Source organism: Lotus japonicus, chromosome 2 (assembly GCF_012489685.1).
Source record: "Lotus japonicus ecotype B-129 chromosome 2, LjGifu_v1.2".
NCBI lineage: Eukaryota > Viridiplantae > Streptophyta > Magnoliopsida > Fabales > Fabaceae > Lotus > Lotus japonicus.
The window spans coordinates 14,453,974-14,475,066 of NC_080042.1; the positions used below are offsets into that span (position 1 = coordinate 14,453,974).

Here is a 21,093-nt window from a genome sequence, read left to right on the forward strand (position 1 = left end):
ATTTAATCTGTTTTTAGATTGTGCCTATTCATATGTATTTAGTTTGATAGTTTCTTTCACAGGGTTTGGACATCAGGGAAGCCTATTCAATTGATTCTATGTGTTATTCATGAACAAAGGTGAAAAGTCTATTTTTTTATGCCTTCGGACTTTGTAAGCAGAATCTTGCTTCATTTTGGCATTTCCAAATGTCTAATGTTGCTACTGATTTCACGTCTGGTTATATATTTAGTTAGGATAGAAATTGGGATCTTATTATCCTTGACCTTGATTGTTAGGTGCCCTTGGTAATGATTTGTTTTTCTGAAAATTTGAATTGGGTTTTGTTTGTCTTGAGATGAGTCTATTGTTCAATATATACTTGTAATCACACAAGGTTATGATAATTGATGCAGGAATGACATAAACATTTGTAAGAAAATTGATGCTTCATGTAACACTTTCCTTGTTAAACTCCAAGCACTACGTATCATTGCTTGCTGTTCTCACTCAACCCTCAGCACCAGCCTCAGCATCTCGACCCCGACAAGCTCCAGGACCACTTCAACAATTTCTATGAAGATCTCTTTCAGGAGCTCAGCAAGTATGGCCAGATCTAGAGCTTGAATATTTGTGACAATTTGGCTGATGTAACCCTAATTTTTGTGATGTTTGTTGTTTTTTCCTCAGGTTGGAAATGTATATGTTCAGTAAAAAGAGGAAGATCATGCCCCCAATGCTCTGATGAACCTCACTGGAAGATTTTTTCAGGTACTCAATTCCCCCCTTTTCTCATCCAATTATGGTTTTTCTCCATTTTTCCCTTCAATACTGAGTCCCTGATTATGTGAGCTACTGCTTTCATTATTCATGGTTTGGTTCTAATCCTGTTATCTTGTGAATTGTTACAGCTGTAAACTAGTTGGTGGGATGTTTGTGTTTATGATAAGAAAGCCATTTTCTAGCTTAAAAAAGCCATTTTTCAATGTGGGTGTGTTTGTAATTTGTAATTTTCTTTGTGTAAGCAAAGTTAATAATTTAATATTACTGGTTTCAGGCCAATATATTGGAGATGCTCAAATGGTTTGACATTGAGTCATTTTTAATTACCTTATTGTTTGCTGTTAGTAGTACTGATTTGTTAGTTAGTTTGTGGACAGTCAAGGAAATGATCTTAGAAAGAAGACAATGAACTCTGTCTTCTGGAACTCAAACATGATTCAATGTCTTGATTACTAGCTCAGAGATAACACGTCTGAGGTATTTTCAAGTGCTACTTGTGTAAATTTATCAATATGGAAAACTATCTTAACCTTATGCAGTTTTTCTGACTATCTCTTCGATACTTCTAGGAGGTTCAAGTTTTGAAAACCCTGCAGCAGAATGAAAATGTATTTGCTTCCAATTTTGTTCCTTTGTGGATGAAGTTATTTTACTCAGGTATTCTTGATATAAGGAAGGGATTTCTGTTGATTGTACATAGAAAATGCTTTTAACACTTTTGTCAGTTTCACTTTTCCTTCTTGCTATCAAACAAACACCACTAACTCAAATTTATTTGACCTTTTGGAGATATTTTAATGAATGGGTATATATCTGTCTCTGATATCAAAAGAAAGTATGTGCTCTCTCTCTTTGCACAAGCTCCGTTATTGAGCATAAGCATAATGCTTTTTGTTTTAGCTGGCTACCATAGGTTTCGCTGTAGATGAGAACCGTAGATGAGAACCCAGTTAATTGATGTGGTTCTTATATAATTCTGTATGGTTCTACTATTCATTTTCTATCTTCAAATAGTAGATTCACTAGCTCGTTATCACTATCTTCAAGCACATGAATCATTTATAGCTCTAACAAATATGTTCTTGTGATCTTCATACAGCAAATCAGTACTATAGCTGGTAATCAAGTGCCTAGCTATTTTGTGTGGGAAGTCCTTTTTACTATGTCCATCATGGGATTGGGACTCTTGCTTTTTGCAATTCTCATTGGCTAACTAAATTAGCAGCTTCTGAAGACTTATTTCAGATTTTAAAGAGGCATAGAATGATTTGGAATTTCTTTTTGTATCTGTCCCCAAATATGTTCTGGTTTTTGTGTATTTATTAAATATAATTAACTACTCTGTTGATTAGTGGTATGCATAATCTTGCAAAATATGTGAAATGATATTTCAGCATATCTTCTCTATCTCTAATAATGGGAGTGATATATACAACAAGTGTACATAAAAGGAAAACGTTTATAAATTCTACCACGTGGTAGCTTCTGCAAGGCACTCTAGTGTCCCATTAAAATTTTAACTCGTGTGACATATACGGTGCATTTTTTAATTCGTGTCATATACTCATGTCATTAATATCATAGTATACGATGCATTTTTTAAATTGTAGATTCTTTAATCTAGTCTCCATATATGAGGAACTACTCTTTTCCTATATAGCATGTCTGTAGGCCTCAAAGCTAAGGAAACAGTCTGCACTGTATATTATGTCATTTCTTTAGTCATTGTATCACATCAAATTATGGATCATACATTGTGTACAAGTAATAGATAATATGTCTCAATGCAGGAGAGTAAGACAAGCTGAACGGTATAATTGGGCTGCAACAAGGGGGGTAAATGAAGAAATGGTTATGGAGAATCTGCCAGAAGATCTGCAGAGAGACATTAGACGCCATCTCTTCAGATTTGTTAAGGAAGTATGATCATAACATCTGCACTAAATGACTAATTATAATTACAACAATTTGCCATGCTTACGCCTTAAGTAGATTATAATCATGTGGTTTAGATGCTAGATAAGCTTCAGAATCTCAGTCACCATGGTTCACTTAAGATTTGGTTTTCTTTAGGTCTCTACTTGTAACCTGTTAGATTGAGTAGAAGTTTAAATGTAAAAATCATTTTGAAGGAAAATCATTTTGCCAGAGTATGTCAAGCATTCCTGAAACTTCTCTGTAATGATGATATGATTTAACTTGCGTGTATACTTCATACCAAATTATGTCTTTAATCCAAAGATCTAAATTATCTGCAGATTCGAATTTTTTCCTTGATGGATGTGCCAATCTTAGACGCTGTATGTGAGAGACTGAGACAAAAAACATACATTAAAGGAAGTAAAATTTTGAGTCAGGGCAGTTTGATAGAGAAGATGGTATTTGTGGTGCGTGGGAAATTGGAGAGCATTGGAGAGGATGGAACTAGAATGCCATTATCTGAAGGGGACGCTTGTGGTGAAGAACTTAAGACATGGTATCTTGAACATTCTTCTGTAAGCTCAGGTATAACAATACTTGATTCAATGACAGGATGCTTGTTTCTAAATATTTTTAAAATTGCAATAGTCAGCAACTTGGCCACTGCAAAATAAGCAACAGCATGGTTCATTGATTCAATATCTGGTGCATATGGTAGAAAAGTAAGGCTTCCTGGACAGAGGTTGGTTAGCAACAGGACAGTAAAGTGCTTGACAAATGTGGAGGCATTTTCACTCTCTGCCGCCGACCTTGAAGAAGTCACGATACTTTTCACAAGATTCTTGCGGAGCCCTCAGGTCCAAGGAGCTTTAAGGTAATTTCTTTATATCTACTATCAGTATTTAGGGTTCAGCATAAATAAAAATGAAAATAAGCAAACCAGCAATAATACCTGCACACTTTTTATATTCATAAATTCTTCACAGATGGTAACATTTTGGTCCAGCTATAACTTTCTTTGAATGTTCTGTGATGAGTTCACCTTGGATTTAGGGAAGAGTTTGTGCTATTGTTATCATTATTGATATATTTAACCACTAATATCTATTAAGATTGTGATTTTTCACGCATCGAAAGCTTAATTTATGTTTTGATATTCATGGCTGACATGTTCATTTGATAATTGTGTTGTTTTAGGTATGAATCGCCTTATTGGAGATCCCTTGCCGCAAACCGCATTCAAGTTGCATGGAGATATAGACAGAAACGTCTGAGTCGTGTTAATTCCTCAGTAACAACTAAACATTGAGGTAGTAGTTGTAATGTTACTTCTGATTTTTTTTGATAGGATAATGTTACATCTGATATTCTGGTTTGGCAGTTTTTTAATGTCGTTTTTGGGTTTAATATGAGCATATAGTGGCCAAACTTTATATTTGGATTGACTTGTGTGGCAGGTTTGGGCATCTTCTAGGTGTTAGTCTCCAAAGCATGAGTGATCCATCAGGTTCTTTGTAAACCTTTATTATCACTTCATTTATCAATTACTTTCATAATTCTTTGGTTTCATAATTCTGTGGAATTTGGATGTTCTGTTTCCCATATACAAATCCTTGATGCCAAAAGATCATGAAACTTGCTTTTTAAATACAATAGTATTCTTTCATCTTTTCTTTAGATACAAAGACTTGCATTGTTATCTAACTGTTAAAGAGAAATAATTATTTTGAATTGAAATTGTGTGATTTAATTATGTGTGATGACAAAGCTGTTGAAATTGAGCTATTTAAACTGCTTCTAGGGACTGCTATTTGCATTCTGAATTGCAGGTAACTAATATGACAAGGGGACTTATTGTTGATGCAGACTGGACTTTATCTATTATACATACTCATGTGTAGTTTAATATATATCCTCTTTGTCTTTGTGGAGCTTGGACTTTTTATGCATGGACTACATATTCCCACTGTTTTATAACCTTGGCAATAGAGGCCACATATTGCCACACTCTATTGCCACGGTTACGCACATGACCGTAGCAATATTTGGACTCTATTGCCACGGTTACGACGTAACCGTGGCAATTTCTGGCCTCTATTGCCACGGTTACCATTTACGACCTGTGGTAATAGGCTAATCAATTGCCACGGTTCTCCCTTGAACCGTGGCAATTGAGCAATTGCCACGCAAGCTATCGCCACGGTTAAACCGTGGCGAAAGGGCGTGCGGAACCGTGGCGAAAAGCCTTTTATGTAGTAGTGTAAGGTCTAACCTCTTAAGAAGATAACAAATAGTATGACTAAGGTCTATCCTCTAAATCAACTAACAAATAATAGGATTGAGGTCCATACATTTTAATCCAATAGTAAAAGATGTGATTAAGGTCCAACCACTTTAATCAAAGGACAAATAATAGGATTAAGGTCCATCCTCTTTAATCCACAAGCAAATAATAGGATTAAGGTCCATCCTCTTTAATCCAATAACAAATAGTATGATTAAGATCCTACCACTTAATCAAGCAATCAAGGAGTAAATAATAGGATTAAGGTCTAGCCACTTTAATCCAGGGATAAATAATATGATTAGGGACAAGCCTCCTTAATCAAGGAATAATTAATATGGGGTTCAATCAATCAACCGATGTGGAGTCCGATCTTTCGATCGTCTCCCTTCAAGTTATGCACGCATGCAAAAGCTAGCAAACAAAGATTTATCCTCACACGGATACGTTTCTAGCCATGGTTCATTGTCTCTATCGTTTTGCCTTAGGGTAAACGTCGCTCCATTGACCAATTGCTTCACAACAAGGAGTAGCACCTGCACTTAATGGCTGTCCTACTCATAATGGCTCATCTTCACGATGTTCGCAACTTGAATCCTCATCTTTCCTCGAACCTCGGATCTTCGGCCCTTCCCATTTTCGAACTCATTTTCATATCCTAAGTCTTCCTCAAAAGGGTTATGTTTATCATTCAAAGTGTTTTATCTTGATTTCATTCATTATGGAATTTATTCTCAAATCAAGTCTTATGCATTCATTTGTTTCGAAATCTACCAAGTCAAAAGATCCCCATTATCCCCAAGTTCTCTTTCCTGAGAAAGCCTCGATCCATCACGTCAGCAGTAGCTCAGACCTTCCGTCGGATCCTACTTGCTAACTCTTATAACACTCCGCATTCATAATCGATATAATCATAAGGTTTTGGCATAATTTCATGTTTATGCACTTACCAATTCAAAGTAATAGAACATGTCTATCCACTAAAATAAATAAGACAGAAATCTCAGTAAACGGCCGAAGCCTCAGCAGTCAACAGAGGCATAAGCCTCACAGATCAATATCATTTAACAATTGTCGATTCATCGACACCTAAGCATATAGCTAATAGCTAGGAGAGTTTCCCTTACATTAGCCAATTTCATTTCTAAGGTGCAACTTGTAACACCCCGATTTCGGTGGCGTCACTTTAGTAACCAAAAATCAAATAAAGCGGAAAAGCAGGTTTTTTTTTTCGTTTTCTTTTTAAATAAAAAGATTTGTCGAAATAAAGACTCAACCCAATCGCGATTAACTGCGACTGATATACAATAAAAGCACAGCCCTTGCTGCAACCAAAATCATCGTCACGAGTGTCCTCAAGTGACGGAAAGTAACATCAAGTAACTAAACGTATTGCCCAACGGCAAACAAGTGCGACCCATAGTTAGAGTCTTAAGTTTTATAAATACAGTCCTCCAAGAAAGTAAGTCAGCCCAAACGGCCTCCAAAGGACTTCCTACGTCCGAAAAACTCCCTGTTATCCTCATGGAAGGGAATCACACAAAAAGCTAATAGTCGGGGACCTACCCTGCCCCAAAATAAGAAATGAAAATCAGAGCTATGACAACGAAACCCGATATACTACACCCCTAACATCGACCCTCATCCGATCCTGCATGAAGTCTGGGTCCACGTCGAAGGCTCAGTAGTAGTCATATCACTCCGGGTCTTCCCCGAACGACGAAGCATCACGAAACAATCCGTCAACGGCATCTGACAAAAAGGGCATACATAGCCCCCCACACACAGGTAGCACGCGCAAGGGTCAACTTACAGAATATAGTATAATGAATACAAGACAAAAGGTAAAGTGTAAGGGGTATATACATATATGTTGTATATATACATATAAGTTCTGCATTGGCTACCCTAAGGTTTATACATAGCATGTTATCAAATCTCTAATACAATTCAATCATCAAAACACATAACGATGTTTATCAACATCAAATCATCAAAACACATAACGATGTTTATCAACATCAAATCATCAAGATCTCAACAAATATAGTTAGAGTGCATGATATGTCAATGCAACGTCAATTCAAAAGGTTCCGGAAGAAGTAGGCTGGGCACGATCGAGTCGGTCCTAACACTGGCATTGTGTCGACCATAACCCTCGGGTGTCACTTACAACCTTGACATAGCCGGATCAGTCCTAACCCTGCGGGTCGACTTTTCCCTCCGCTATGCCTGACAATCAACAGGTCGATCCTAACCATACGGTCGATCATAACCCCCATCGAATGCCCGAGTTACCCGAAGGCATATACTGTACCCGAAGGCATATACTGTACCCGAAAGCATATACTGTACCCGAAGGCATATACTGTACCCGAAGGCATATACTGTACCCGAAGGCATATACTGTAGTCATAGACCAAAACTTGCTTAATCAGCAAAAGTGTTAGAGTTTATTGGCTCTACTGTACCATAAGGTAAATATCGATTCTGCGACAAAAGACAGATAACTATAAAAAGAGTGCAATCACCCTTGATGACTTCTTGAGTCATTTGACTCATCCAATTTCGATGGTCAAAAACTGCTCAGCGAGCGGAAAGTAACAATGTACTTGGAAACTTATAGTCCCCTGACTTATCCTTTAGATAGTCAAATAAATAAACTGCTCATCGAGCGAAAGAGTATAAGCATACTCAGAAACTTATGAGCTTCCCCAAAACATCGATTCGGCGACACTTCTCATTTTCCAAAACTAATATCCAAATCCTAGGAGTTCATTTGAGATCCTTAACATTTAATTAAAAGAGTTTGAATGTTGTTTAAAGCATTATGGAATTTCTCATGAAAATATTTTCTTTCCAAAACTATAAGTTCAAAAGATCCCGATATCCCCAAAATCCCATGAGAAGGTCTTGAAACCACAAAAGAAGACAAGAGTCTGAACCTCAGTTCGTCTTGTCGAGATAAACCCTGAAGAATTCGCCACTAACGGGGTATAACTAACCGTTATTCCTCACATTTTGGTAGTCCACGAATAAACGATATAAATTGCACCATATGGTCAGCATATTCCAATAATAATTGCATGTTCCAAAATAATGTGCACAAGTATTCACATAGCCTAAGATTAACCATTTAATCACTTAGCAAGTATGGCATGTGAATCAAGTAATTGCGGTAAAACATAACCCTGTCTTATCCACTAGGAAGCAGTAAGACGGAAACCAGTAAACGGCCGAAGCCTCTCAGAAAACGGAGACACACGTCTCGTATTAGTTTCACACGGCCGAAGCCTCAAAACATTTTCTTCAGTCAAAGCGATAAAGAAACATAAATAAGCAAGTCGAAGTTATCGACGCCTAAAGCATTAGCTAGTAGTGTAAGTTGCCCTTACCTCTAGTTCTTCCAGAATCACAGTGTAAGTCACACTCCCAAGCTTGCTCAGTCAAGTCTAAGGTTTCCACAACGAACCTTAGAGCAAACAAAGCAAAATCAATCAAAATAAGTCGATACACTCGAAACAATACTAACTAACGTTAGACAAAGCTCAAGGAGCTTCAGAGTACCACATTTAGGCACGAATGGAAAGGCTTTTCCCGAATGGATGAGTTTCGACTCGATTCAAGTTTTGTACAAAAACACTTTATTCGCTAAAACATCCATAACTCGAGCTACAGAACTCAGAATGACACGAAACCAAAGCCAAAATTTCGACAACGGAGAGAGCTACGCTATAACTCAGGTCATACAGACCCAAAAATTATTTTTGGACACGGTACCATGGCATATAAGTTCCGGCCACTATCAAAATAGGGTTTCCCGAACTTTTTCTTCGATCTAATTTAATTCCTAGGTATTCGTAGGCGATATCTAGGCCAGGGAAACTCTCAGAAAAATTATCGGGTCGAAAACTGTCGCAGGGGTATTTTGGTCAATATTTTTAGCTCAGAATTTCAAAATTGGAATTTCGAAAAACAAATGGGATGGGGACGTTACCAACGACGTTTATGACAACTAATCCTACTAGCGCTAAGCTAAGTCGAGAGTTTTTAGCCTAAAGGATGAAACTTTGGCTCAAAATGGGTTTTTCAAGCAGAATTGAAATTCGGCGGCATTTCGGCGATATTCGGCAAAATGTAATCCGCTAAACATGCTTTTGGGCATGCAGGGAATACGTTTAGACACTGAAATCAAGTTATTTGGACAGTTTTACAAAAAGCTCAAAACTTTGAGCACAGAAAGACATAGAGAAAAGCGACAAAATTGACGATCAGAAGTAAGGAATAACATCCATACCTCGAGGTCTACGCGTAGCAACGAACGGTGCAACGATCAGGCAAGAAACGGCGAAAAACTTTTTCTTCCTCCTCCTCCTATGGTGCTCGCGGGTTTGGGTAAGAAATGGGGAAGGTTTTTTGAAAAAATTTCATTTTCTTGCTATTTATAGGTTTTGGAAAATGCGGAAAAATGAAAATTTCGCGATTCCGATTTTTCCTGCGCATTCCTCTGTGAATTCTAAGATAGGTTCTGGCGACAGAATTCCAGAACTCAAAACAGGTTTCTTGGAATTAAGGCAAACGATCCAAAGTCGGTGTAAATCGATTTTACCCGAAAAACTGCTTTTTGCAGTTGATGTCGAATGAGAAAACTTCGTTCTGAAGAAAGATTCAGAACATCGAGAGAAATAGGTGAACGCGTGTGGAATCTTCGTTTGAAGCTCCGAATAGAAAAAGTCTTCATCGTCTGTTGATTTTAGGTTTCTTGAACTATCAGTGACTTAGTTTCGGCAAACTTCCGAGTATTGGAATTTGACCTTTGTACATTCCAGGGTTTCGTATCGAAACGCTTGTCATGGAAAGGAATAAGAGAAATTCATATATTCCTCTTGAAGATTTTTGGAATTTATTCCTATAGTGTTCCAAGGGTTAAATAAATCTTTTCCTAAGGTTCTTATCCTATGCGTAAACGAATAATACTTGCGTCATAAGTTTCGTCGATTCGAATCTTGTCCTTAACCTTCTCGTGAAATATCTTCTCCATACATTTATTCCATTTAATAAACGTTTATCCAGTTTTCTTACTTCACGTTACATCGAACTTATTCGTGAGTCGGAAATTTCACTAATTTATTCTAAGCTTAAAAACTTGGGTCTCACACAACTTCAATCCAGTCACATCTTTGCTTTCTCGTGTTAGCTCGCTTCCTTTTATTCTTTGGCTTCGTTGCCAAGCGCTTCTGTTGTTCGTACCTCAAGTCTCATGGTCATGGGACTGAGCTTCTCTTCCTCTGGTCTGGCTGTGCTCCCCCCCCCTCTCCCCCTTCTGGAGGCTATCAAACTCTTAATGATGATTGGACATTGGATTCGGGAAGAGGAGGACGAGAGCTATCCAACCAGGTTCTGCAGATTATCCGGCGAAGGTCTCGCCGGAGAAGACGGTGGTGGGCGGCGGTTTACGGCGGAACGACAAATTTCTTGGGGGGTTTTGTTGCGGGCAGTGAGAGGTTCGCTGGAGATCGGAATTTGAAGGTGGCTGAAATTAGGAATTGGTTTCTCCTCTATTTCTCTGTTGTTTCTCATCATGTTGGTGATGATGGTGGAGCGGTAGTTGTGCTCGCGGGACTGAAGGAGGTGGCGGCGTCACCGTGGCTGCTGGCGGTGGTGGCTAGCTTGGGTGATGCCATGGTGGTTTGCACATGGAAGGAGAAGAAGAGAAAGATCATGACAGGAACGATGGTGATGGTGTAGCCTCTGGAAGGAAAGTGACCAGGCGGTGGTGGTTGTCATTAGGATAAGAACAAGGTGTTGGTGGTGTTGCAACCTTAGGGAAAATAATCAGAAGAAGAAGAAAGTGTTATTGGAGAAGAAAGAAAAAGAAACGTGAATGATAGGGAGAGAGCCTGAGAGAACGGGTGAGACGGAGTGAGTGAAAGAAAATAATATCTGATTGTGGGAGTGAGACCCACATGAGAGAGAGATTGGGGAAAGAGAAAAATAAATTAGATGAGTAAAGAGAGGAGATAATGGACGGTTTTTGTGGAAGGGAGAGAGAAAACTTAATGCTGATTATGGAAGAGTGGGGTCCATGTAGAGAATGGATGATGGGGGAAATTTGAAATTTGAATAATGGTTGAGGTGAGTAAGGAATAAAGGATATTCCTTTATAATAGATTATCATAGGTAATCAGGAAAAGTGACCTATTAGAGTAGGTCATCTCTTTATTAAATAAAGAGATAGTTAAAGAGTAGAAATTCCTAAGACTAAAATGGAATAATACACACAAAAATAATTATAATTTTATTCTTGTATTTAAATAAAACTCTATAAGATTGAAGTATTGAAATTAATTATAACTTGATTAATTTTCACGAATCGCGATTAGATTCGAGTCAGGAAAATAATATAAAAATACTAAAATATAAACACGACATTAAATAACTATAAGGGAAATATTCCTTAAGGTATTTCTTGCCGTCGTGGCGCAAGTAATATTCAATCACAAATAATTAATAAATAATACGAGTTGTCGTGAGTTAAGGAAATTAAATAAATAAATAGTTTATTTAATTCCGGGTCTTACATCTCAAGTTCGAGTCTTTTTGAATGGAGTTGTGCGAGAGAACTTTGTTCCCTATATTTGTCCTATCCGACTCGAAAAAGATTATCTCGGTGAAAGATACTTATGGATTAAAAACAAATTCAAAGTAAAGATACACAAATTCAGGTTATAAAAGATTTTGGTCCTTGTAACATAAGCGAGTTGTAATTTTTGTCCCTCATAAAAAAAGTTTGTTTTCCGTTGCTCTGTATAGGGAAAAGCTAGATTTAGTTCTCGCCTAAGGGCAGAGCTCATATGAGTTTCTTAAGTGTTCAGAAAATATGATAGCGAAGTGCTAATAACACTCCCTTTTCAACACTTTCTTTAACATTCTCACATAAATTGGCTCAAATTCATATGTGTCTTTTTAATCAATATTTATTTTCCACGTGTATAAATTAAAATGAATTACAAAAAATTGTTAATCTAGAGGATTCATGAGTGTATGTATATCAATGTTCTTGAGTGTTCATCTTTATTAAACCCTCATCACCCACCTGATTTCCATTTATCATCATTTTCTTCTTCAATTGGGTTTCTTTAATAAACATAGCTCACTTCATCTTCTTCTCATCATGAATCTCAAAGAAGCACTACTACAAAAAACGGGATCTAGCGCGGTTGACTACCAGCAGTTACATGAAACCGCTGTTAAGGTAGATTGTTTGCGGCGATTTATAAACTGATGTAAAATAGCGGGGTTGTATCATTTACTAGCGGTTTGATACCCCAGAAAACGTCTAATATATATTTTTTTTCAAACATTACTATTATCAAAAACTAAACGCTCATTTCCAATCTCGTGCGAAATTTCCATTCCCTCCACTCTCATTCGCGCTCAATCCCTAATACCCCAAACCCTCACCATTCTTACCTCCCAAATCCTCATGCTACTGTTCTTATCTCCAAACCCTTGTCGTTGTTACCCAGGAAACTGTCGCCGTTCTCCAAAGTTACTCATAACCCTTCTTCTCCCCCTTTCTCTACTGTTCTTATTTGATTTCGATTTTTCTTTTTTCCAGAAAACAGCGAGGAGGTGTTTGTGCTTTAACATAGAAGGTTTTTCTTCCGCGTTGTAAGTACTGCGCGTACCTTTTCTTTTGTGTATTTGGTTAAAGAAGTTAATCAAAATTTGGTTAATGCTTGGCTGAATTCAAACTTGCCTATGCTCTATGCTTCTTGACATTGTATAAAATTGTGAAAACACTCGCGTTTAGGAAAACAGCTTAATTAAGTACTAATAGCTATAAGTGTACTTATTCATGAACTATGTTTTCAGAAATTTATTGAAATAAGTTGAAAATAGGTTGTAGATAAGCATAAGCTCTTTTCCAAAAGCTATTCTGAACAACTTATGAAAATAAACTCAAAATAGCCTATAGATAGGCAATAAGCTATCCACATAAGTTCTCTCAAACACTTGTATAAGCGCTTATCACTACAACATTTTTGGTCTACAGCAACGCCCAAAAAACGTAGCCTAATCCTAAAAAAGCGTTGCCTTTGGCTTCCGAAACGCTTCTGCAAGTGTGGTCGTCTGAGGCGTTGCTAAAACCTAAGAGAACGTTTTTCATCACATAGTGCAACACATGGGGTCAAAACGTAGCCTTTGATGTGATACGGAAACGCTTTTCTAATTTTCCTACGGAAACGCTTTCCCGGGCGTTTTGGTACATGACTAAAGAAAAGCGTTCTCTTATGTGTTTGAGAACAAATCTTAAAGTGTAGCATTAGCATTTGCTATACCAGAAACGTTCTCTTTGGTACCTATGAGAACAGTTTTTTACATTGAGGTTGGAAATGTTCTATTTTATAAGATAATTTTTTTTTGGTTAATAATTAATAAAAAATGGTCTTCTGTTTTTATTTATAAGCAAATTGGTCTTTTATTGATATGAGGAGATTCATAAGAAATATTTTTCTAATGTATTTAATCAGTTTCTTTTTTGAAAATACCAAAATCATTAAATGTTAATAACAATTATACTTGCTCATAGAATACAAAAAAGATACTGTCAATCATTATCATCTTTGAATCCACGTAATAATCCATCAACATTAATACATTAGAATCCAAATTAATAAACTAAAGATCCAAACTACAAGATGCAAATTGTTCTAATGATCGACAATATTTTTGGCCAAATTAAAACAGCATTCAAACCAACAAATTCCACCATCAAAGTGTAGCATCATCTTCTTCCACCATCATGCCATCATCATTTTGCTACAAAAAAAAATATCAGTCACTGTGAGTACATAAAACATGTGTAAGAAGAATAAAAAAAATTACATAAAATGTACACTGTGTTGCAAACTCATAACCAGTTAACAAAACCTCAAATCTTGAAGAAGGAAAACTTGACACCAGCCCTTTTAGAGTTAAGAAGAACTATTGGCAGTGTCCTGCAGCATTAGTGGAATTACTAAGCAAGGTTATGATTGGTTGAGAACATGTGATGAAATATAAAATTACTCAAAATACTACACATTACTCTAATCACCACAGCAAAGCATAGTAGAGCGAAGGATGCATGAAATAGTATAATAGTTATTTAACATATATTAACGGTGATGAAAAGAATTTCAAGAATGCATATGATCAAAACGTAAACAACTAAAAGTTAACTGACTGGTCTGTCCTAATGGACTCTATGTGCTCTATGCCATATGCGAGATCAGAGAAGTAGAGAAACTAACCTGAGTGTTAGGTAGAGAAGATGCAAGTTTTAGGGATTTGCAAATACCAGTAGTGGTTCATTTCTTGATTTCTAGTTCTGTTTCTTCCTCCATAATGTCTCTCCAAAGGCGTAGCAAACTAAAGAAATGACTAGCTATAAACACAGTGAAACAACTACTGGCATGCACCAACAAATAGTATTTAAGCATATAATTAATAAGAAAAAAAAGTAAAGATAGAAAGAAATAAAATAGATAATGTAATTCAATATCAAAGGGATGAAAACGAACCTTGGACACCAAATCCTGCACAGCCTCTGAAAGAAGCACATCTTCATTCAAATGCCTGATGCTTTTGGGAAAATAAAATATTCAAAATCTCAAATTCTGCATAGTCTAGTTTGACAGGGAAAATGAAGTATAGAAAACCCATCCTTACATTGGGACTATCTGTGTGCTTGGCTACTGCCTTACTATCTTCTGGGAGTTCCATGATTCTGTTTACCTGAAAGAGAAAATAGCATGCATCATTAGTAACCACCAATGTATAACAGGAAAAGATGAAAGTAAATAATAAAATAAGCAGGGCAAGGAGGGTAAGAATTTAACACATATTATGCAAAATTATTAACTATTGATCGAAGGAGGAAAAAACTTAATAGAAAGAAAATGTAGCCAAGGAAACAGATTCCCTGAGACTACTCGCAGTTCTTGTTCATGCTAGCGTTTTTGAAAGCATCCCATTAGATTCAGATGGTTCCCACATCCTGCAAACCCCAAGTTTAAAACATGTTATATATTTATTTCTTTAAGTAGCCCAATTTTGCAGTACAAGTTTCAAGTAATTTCACAAGGAAAAGGAAAAAGGAATAAGTGAGAGCATTAAAATAAAAAGCCACTGATTTTTGGAATTGGCACCCCAATTTATATCTGTCTGCTTCTGCTCCCATTACAAGCCATCTACTATTTTATCTGCTTCTGTTTCTGCTCCCTTTCTCACTATTGTCATTCTCAATTAGCAATTTATAGGCCCACACCTACAAACATATGGTATAGTTGAAACAATTACTCAGGGCTATAAACAAAGAATGAAGCATGCAGCACAGTTGAATAATTCTTGAACCAAGCTGAAATTAAAATCATGAAAAAACAGAAAGTCATTTTGCTCATGAATAAAATTTGGACAAACTTAAATCTGAAATTGAGATTGAAGCAAAGCATGCGACTGAGAAATTGAATTTTTTTTCATTTTTTTGTAATGACATGAATCAAGGGTACCAAGGAGACCAGATTTAGACCAAGGAAAATAACAATCACGTCCAAAATCAACCAATACTTACTAGGCCAATATCTGATTTGGCAGTTCTCCACCCTCACATAACCTAAGAAGGTAAACACGAGCATATAAACTAACACATAGAGAGTGAGAAAAAGCACAATCAAAACATAAACCGAAAGTCTATGTAAATCTACGGGGCTATTTAAGATTGCACAAATCACCCATGTGGGGCTAGCTGCATAAACATTGAAGTTTCTATCCAGCACAAATATGCTAGTTCAAAACTTCAAATAACATAAAGACTATGTTCATTTCTTCAATAATCTATAGTCAAGCAATGATAAATTCAAACCTAAGATCTATCTCTTTCTTATACGAACTTTTATTTGGAATTTCACTTATAAGAGTCCTAGCATATTTAGCATCTAATAAGAGAATGAGCATCAGTTACATATATATCTTATCTGATTGTACCAACAACCAAGTCTACAGCACCAATAACAGAACCAACCCCTAAAGCATCATCTTCTTGAGTTTGGAGAATTGTACTTGCTAATTGAATACAAAAAATGAAGTAATTTATCATCTTCTTTGAATCCAAGTTGTCAAGCAAATGACATGAAGTCACTAAGGTGTGGCATCATCTTTAAAGCTCACATGTTTTTACATTCCTAACTATCTAGCATATATTGTAATACATCAATGTAATATGTTGCTCTATTCACTTCGGCATTGGGGTCACAGTAATGACTACATATTGTAAGTCACAGCACCAAAACCAATCATAGATCAAAAGATTATCATACAATAGGTGGATTCATTGACACCTGAAAATGAATTCCAGTCTAATCTAATATAATCCAAGTCCAGTTTTGGTTAGCATGTAGTTTTATGGTATTTTTTCAACTAAGATAAATGTGAAGGAAAGAACAACCAACTAAATGCTGCATAAATGCTTGGCATTTCATCAAACAGCTGGTAGAATCAACTTCAAAGAATAGAAAACCTAGAAAACCGAAATGGAAATGAAAATGTACCTTTTGGAAATCTTGCGGCACTAAGCCAGGGAGGTAGAAGCAGACACCGCCATAGATGAAGAGTAAAGGAAGGAGGATCACAAGGGCGCGAGAGAGATCTCCATACAGAACAACCTGAAAATGAACAAAATCAAAATTAAGTCGACACAGAACGAATCAATCACTCTTCTTCCGGAAACCAAAGTTCTTTGAAACCGAATCCTTCCGATTTCATCATCGCAGAGGCAGCGATTATGGAGCTTCGAGAAGAAGAATGGAGCTTCGAGATTTGATGCGTGAGTGCATCGATTAGGTCATGGCCAGCGTCGATTTTGTGGCCACCGTCTCCAGTCGCTCTCACCGTTGCCAGTCGGAGTTTGGGTTCGCCTTCAACACCGGCGAGGGTTGGTGGTGTCGCGGTGGCTCAGAAACGGCGGTGAAGATCGATGACCGATGCGCGGCGGGGATGGGCTTCGGCGATGGGAACGACGCAGCCATGAACACGAGATGAGAAATTGAGAATATTATCGCTTTTTGTTGAACCTACCCATTTCTTTTGGTTCGCCTTCAACACGAGATGATCGAAGTTTTTCATTTTTATTTAGTTATTTATTTAGTAATGAGCTTTAGCAACGGCATTTGGAGTGTTTTCATAAAACAAATGTGAGAAAAACGTTCTCAATGTGAACTGGAAATTTTTTTACGCACAAACAGAACATATATGAAAACTGTGTACAAATGTCATCTACGGCAACGCATTTCCGTCCGTAGCAGGGCGAGGTGTTGCCTTAGGACCAAAATGTTGTAGTGTATACTCGGTTATCATAGAGTCACAAACACATGATTCGTGATATTTTTGAATGGTGATGAAATCACTGTTAAAACAAATCAATTCATTGGTGTTAAAATAAGCCTCACACGTGAAGCTTATTATGAACATGGCCTGATTAAAATAAATCAGTTATTTCCTTACAATGTCATCCATGATAGAATCTCCTATCTCCATGAGTATCTCCCAATTTACAATTTGGAAGCTCTTCCTCTCTTCTCATATGACAGAGGATTCTGTATGCACCAGGCGCGTGATCTTTTCAACTCCTCTATATTGTTTGTCAAGAAGCTAAAAGCATCATGTATAATATTTTGAAGATCTTCTGACTCTGAATCTACTTTGATAATAATACCTTCAGCATGACTTCACTTATTGGGAAACACCTCTAGTTCTGGCCTTTTTTGTGATTCATTAGTTTCTATGCTTTTCTTAAGATTCAAAGCAAGGAAGTCAGAATTGTTGGTGTGCTTTTGGGGATTGAATATAGTGTTTCTAGCAACATCGTATTTTGACATTCTGGTTAATTAGTACATGAAGTGGGGGGGGGGGGGGTTATCTATCGTTGTCCATTTGTTTTCTTAATCATACTTGGTCTTTGTCTCTTATGGCTTGTAGTTGTTGATCTCATAGGAAGTTTTGCTTTACCTCTAATACTGATATTTGGGGCAAGCTTGTTATTTATTTGTTAGTCATTGAACCCTGTCAAAACTATTCAATAGTAATAGGCTTTTTTCTATTTTCTCTTCTTAGTAGAGAGTGTCATTCTTGTATCTTTTCCTTTCGTAAGGAGCCATGTAGGGCTACCACTGGCAGGAGCTGCAGCCACTTATATGAGGTTCTTTCCATATATAAAGATTATGGTGTCTTTATATTTCTCTTGACCTTCTACTCGTTAGCTATTCCAAGTTACCGGGTTGACAATGTATTTAATCTTGCACATGAACACTTCTACGGGATTGCTGTAGGCTGTGCTGTGTCGTTCTGATGAGTTTTTTGATATTTCCCAATTGGTCAGGGGAAGACCTCCATCATTCCACAGCTGTCAAGGCATGAAGGCCTTGCCAAATCATATAGAAGGTATGCAAAATCATCACATATATAGTGTCACAAATTCATCACTTTTTATTTCCTTTACCCAAACATGAAATTCCATTTGCTTTTAAAGAAAATGATCAAACCTCTGAATGTTACTGTGTAATTTATCACTCACAATAGTAGAGGTAAAATCTTGCAGCTTGTATCAACGAATACTTTTATGGAGTAATGGAAGCTTCTGGTCATATATATAAGCTCATTTGTGGATAGATACCATATATAAAGGTTACAAGTTATAATGCAATTTTGGATCCAAAGTCTTCTGAGTCCTGACGAGACATGCATTGGTAAGTCATTCATCTTCTTTTCAACAGATCTACCTTTTAAATAACTGCATAAACTGTCATGTCATACAACTATTTTTTATATTTCAAGTGATCATATCTATTTTCCTTGTTAATTAGCTTAGTGTAACCAACTTTGAACACCAGATGCACAAAAGGGTTACTTGATCTTCAAATGATTCTGTAAGTTGGGAACCAAGGCACTAAAGGTACGGTCGCAGATTTCCATGGCAGCAGTTTGTACAAGTTGGAACTGTTCTTCATCAATTTGGGTACTGATTTGTAGCCATTGCTTGTGAACAGAAATTCAGGTAACATGAATTTAACAATAACTATTTTCTTTCTCACTCTCACTAATTTTTCTGTGGGTTAGTGTTCTGTTAAGCGTTGAATTGGTTTGGGTCGACTTCCACACACTCACTCCACTCATTTCCCTCTCCATATCTTGGTGTGTTACCCAACTCTTGAATTTGTAATGCTTTAATTTCTTCAATCATTGTGTCCATCGTGCTTATTATTAGAAATTGAAGTCACCTTCATATTTAACTACATCTAGCATTGAGGGTTAAAGTAGATAGTTTGTAGTGGTGCACAAACCAAATGTATGCATTACTCATAGTGTGCTTATCATAGCTACATGATATTTGTTGATTATAGTTTCAGTTTAGAAGCTTGTCATAGTTACATGATAGTTGCTTTTTTTTTATACAAAGAGTAAAGAAAATGAAAAAAAGAAACAGCAAAGGAAACTAACACCTCAGGAAGGCGACTCCAAGAGCATCGATCCGCCTCCAACAAGGACAAAACACCCGCCAAAGGTGTATCCCAAAAAAAATTAGTACTCGTAGTAGAAGTTCCAAGCTTGACCAAGTAATCAGCAACACCATTTCCTTCACGGAGAAGATGATGGCAATGAACAACCTAATTTCGGTGAAGGAGGCACTTGATGTTACTAATAATGCAAGCATACTGGTGAAATACTGGATGATCCGAGTTAAGAAGCCCCAAAGCAACCATAGAGTCTGTGAATAGCTCCACACATCTAAAAACTAGGGCTGTCCAGAAACGTTTGGACCGACCGAAACCGACCGGCCCGCGACCAAAAACAGGCCCTCTTGGTTCGGGCGGGTCGGGTGGCGGGTTGAGGGATGGAAAAATCCGACTCCATATGGGTTGGTTCGGTCGGTTACGGTTTTGTCGCCCAGTCCGACCGAACCTAATATAAAAAAAAAATTACAAACGGCCCAAGTGAAGGAAAGGCCCAAAGACCCAAACCCAAAAATTTAACCCTAGCTCCTCTCTCTTTCACTCTTCAGTCTTCACTTCTTCTTCTCTCAACCCTAGCTCCTCTTCAGTCTTCTCTCGCCCCCACCACCCTTCTCCTCTTCTTCTTCTCTCCAAACCCTAGTTCCTCGCCGCCGCCACTGTTAGATCAAGTTTTGATCGTGTAGTACAACTCTATGTTTTGATGATTACAAGTTAACATTTTAGTATGAACAATTATGGTACTCTAACGTGTTTTCTGAGTGTGCTCTTAACAGGCTTTGACCTTAACACAATCTCACACAAATCAGAAGCATTGTGTTTATAGAGTGACCCTAGCAACGCTTTCGCAATCTCTATGTTCAATCTGAACAGTAGAAAAGCTTCAGAATATCTGAAGTCAATCAAGCTCTGATTAGGACTCAGCTCACTTGAAGTTCTGAAGATCCAGACGTTCTGACAACCCAGACACTCTGAAGGTTCAGATGTTCTGATGGTGTAGAAGACTCTGAAGATCCAGAAGCTGAAAAGTGAAGACTCTGAAGTCCAGAAGCAAAATGGCTCTGAAGACCAAGTTGTAAGATCAAGGTTTGATCAGTCGTTGCATCTCTATATTTTGATGATTACACTTAAGGTTTTTGAGGATGAACAATTATGGTACTCTAACGTTTGCCTCTTTTAGTTGTGACAAACAGGTTCTGATTCTGACCAAAGCCAAATCAATCAGAAGACGAAGACCCAAGAATAGCCAAAAGAGAGTTGAAAAGCTTACCATGTTCGCTTAGAACAATGGCAAATCCTTCAGAAGTTCTGAAGATAGAAACTCTCAAGAGGTACTGAAGAACCGGATTCAGAAGTTCTGAAGACCAGATGTTCCAGCGGAACGGTCCAGAAGTAGAAGACTCAAGTTCTGAAGACCTGCAAGAAGTTGGAATCTGAAGACCCAAGCTATTCTAGCTCTGACGCTCAGAAGTTCTGAGGAACTTGTTCAGAAGCAGAAGTTGCAAGGTCAGAGGATCCAAGCTTCCGTCTGACTCCGATCAGAAGCTTCATCAACGTTCATCTGAAGCACTCCAGATC

At 37.3% G+C, this 21,093-nt stretch overlaps 1 protein-coding gene and 3 long non-coding RNA genes across 9 annotated transcripts; 3 read left to right on the forward strand and 1 right to left on the reverse strand.

Annotated features, from left to right (window-relative positions):
• Positions 1-426: 426 nt before the first annotated feature.
• On the forward strand, positions 427-1,962 carry LOC130735268 (uncharacterized). The gene is made up of 3 exons (XR_009018359.1): positions 427-583; positions 670-1,239; positions 1,870-1,962. It is a non-coding gene; the product is annotated as an uncharacterized LOC130735268 (long non-coding RNA).
• Positions 1,963-2,538: 576 nt separating this feature from the next.
• Positions 2,539-3,356, forward strand: LOC130736095 (probable cyclic nucleotide-gated ion channel 20, chloroplastic). Its single transcript, XM_057587943.1, has 2 exons — positions 2,539-2,682; positions 3,021-3,356. The coding sequence occupies exons 1-2, from the start codon at positions 2,539-2,541 to the stop codon at positions 3,354-3,356; spliced, it is 480 nt and encodes a 159-aa protein (XP_057443926.1).
• Positions 3,357-3,399: 43 nt separating this feature from the next.
• Positions 3,400-4,648, forward strand: LOC130735269 (uncharacterized). Of its 2 annotated transcripts, XR_009018361.1 has the most exons (4): positions 3,400-3,556; positions 3,880-3,992; positions 4,140-4,189; positions 4,512-4,648. It is a non-coding gene; the product is annotated as an uncharacterized LOC130735269 (long non-coding RNA). The 2 variants fall into 2 exon arrangements; XR_009018360.1 differs by lacking the exon at positions 4,512-4,648 and having other exon boundaries at positions 4,140-4,283.
• Positions 4,649-13,564: 8,916 nt separating this feature from the next.
• LOC130737638 (uncharacterized) lies at positions 13,565-17,202 on the reverse strand. 5 transcript variants are annotated; one of them, XR_009018831.1, is made up of 8 exons: positions 17,087-17,202; positions 16,561-16,674; positions 15,585-15,626; positions 15,163-15,281; positions 14,684-15,011; positions 14,266-14,596; positions 13,904-13,971; positions 13,565-13,792 (listed from the first exon to the last, which is right to left on the reverse strand). It is a non-coding gene; the product is annotated as an uncharacterized LOC130737638 (long non-coding RNA). The 5 variants fall into 5 exon arrangements; XR_009018830.1 differs by having other exon boundaries at positions 16,901-17,183; XR_009018832.1 differs by having other exon boundaries at positions 14,266-14,590; positions 16,561-17,184.
• Between the last annotated feature and the right edge of the window lie 3,891 nt (positions 17,203-21,093).

What these genes read in the sequence shown, in the direction of transcription:
- LOC130736095 (XM_057587943.1), top strand. Translation starts at nt 2,539, where the DNA reads ATGTCTCAATGCAGGAGAGTAAGACAAGCTGAACGGTATAATTGGGCT. An exon ending in TCTTCAGATTTGTTAAGGAA is followed by an intron (nt 2,683 to 3,020) that starts GTATGATCATAA and finishes AATTATCTGCAG; the next exon opens with ATTCGAATTTTTTCCTTGAT.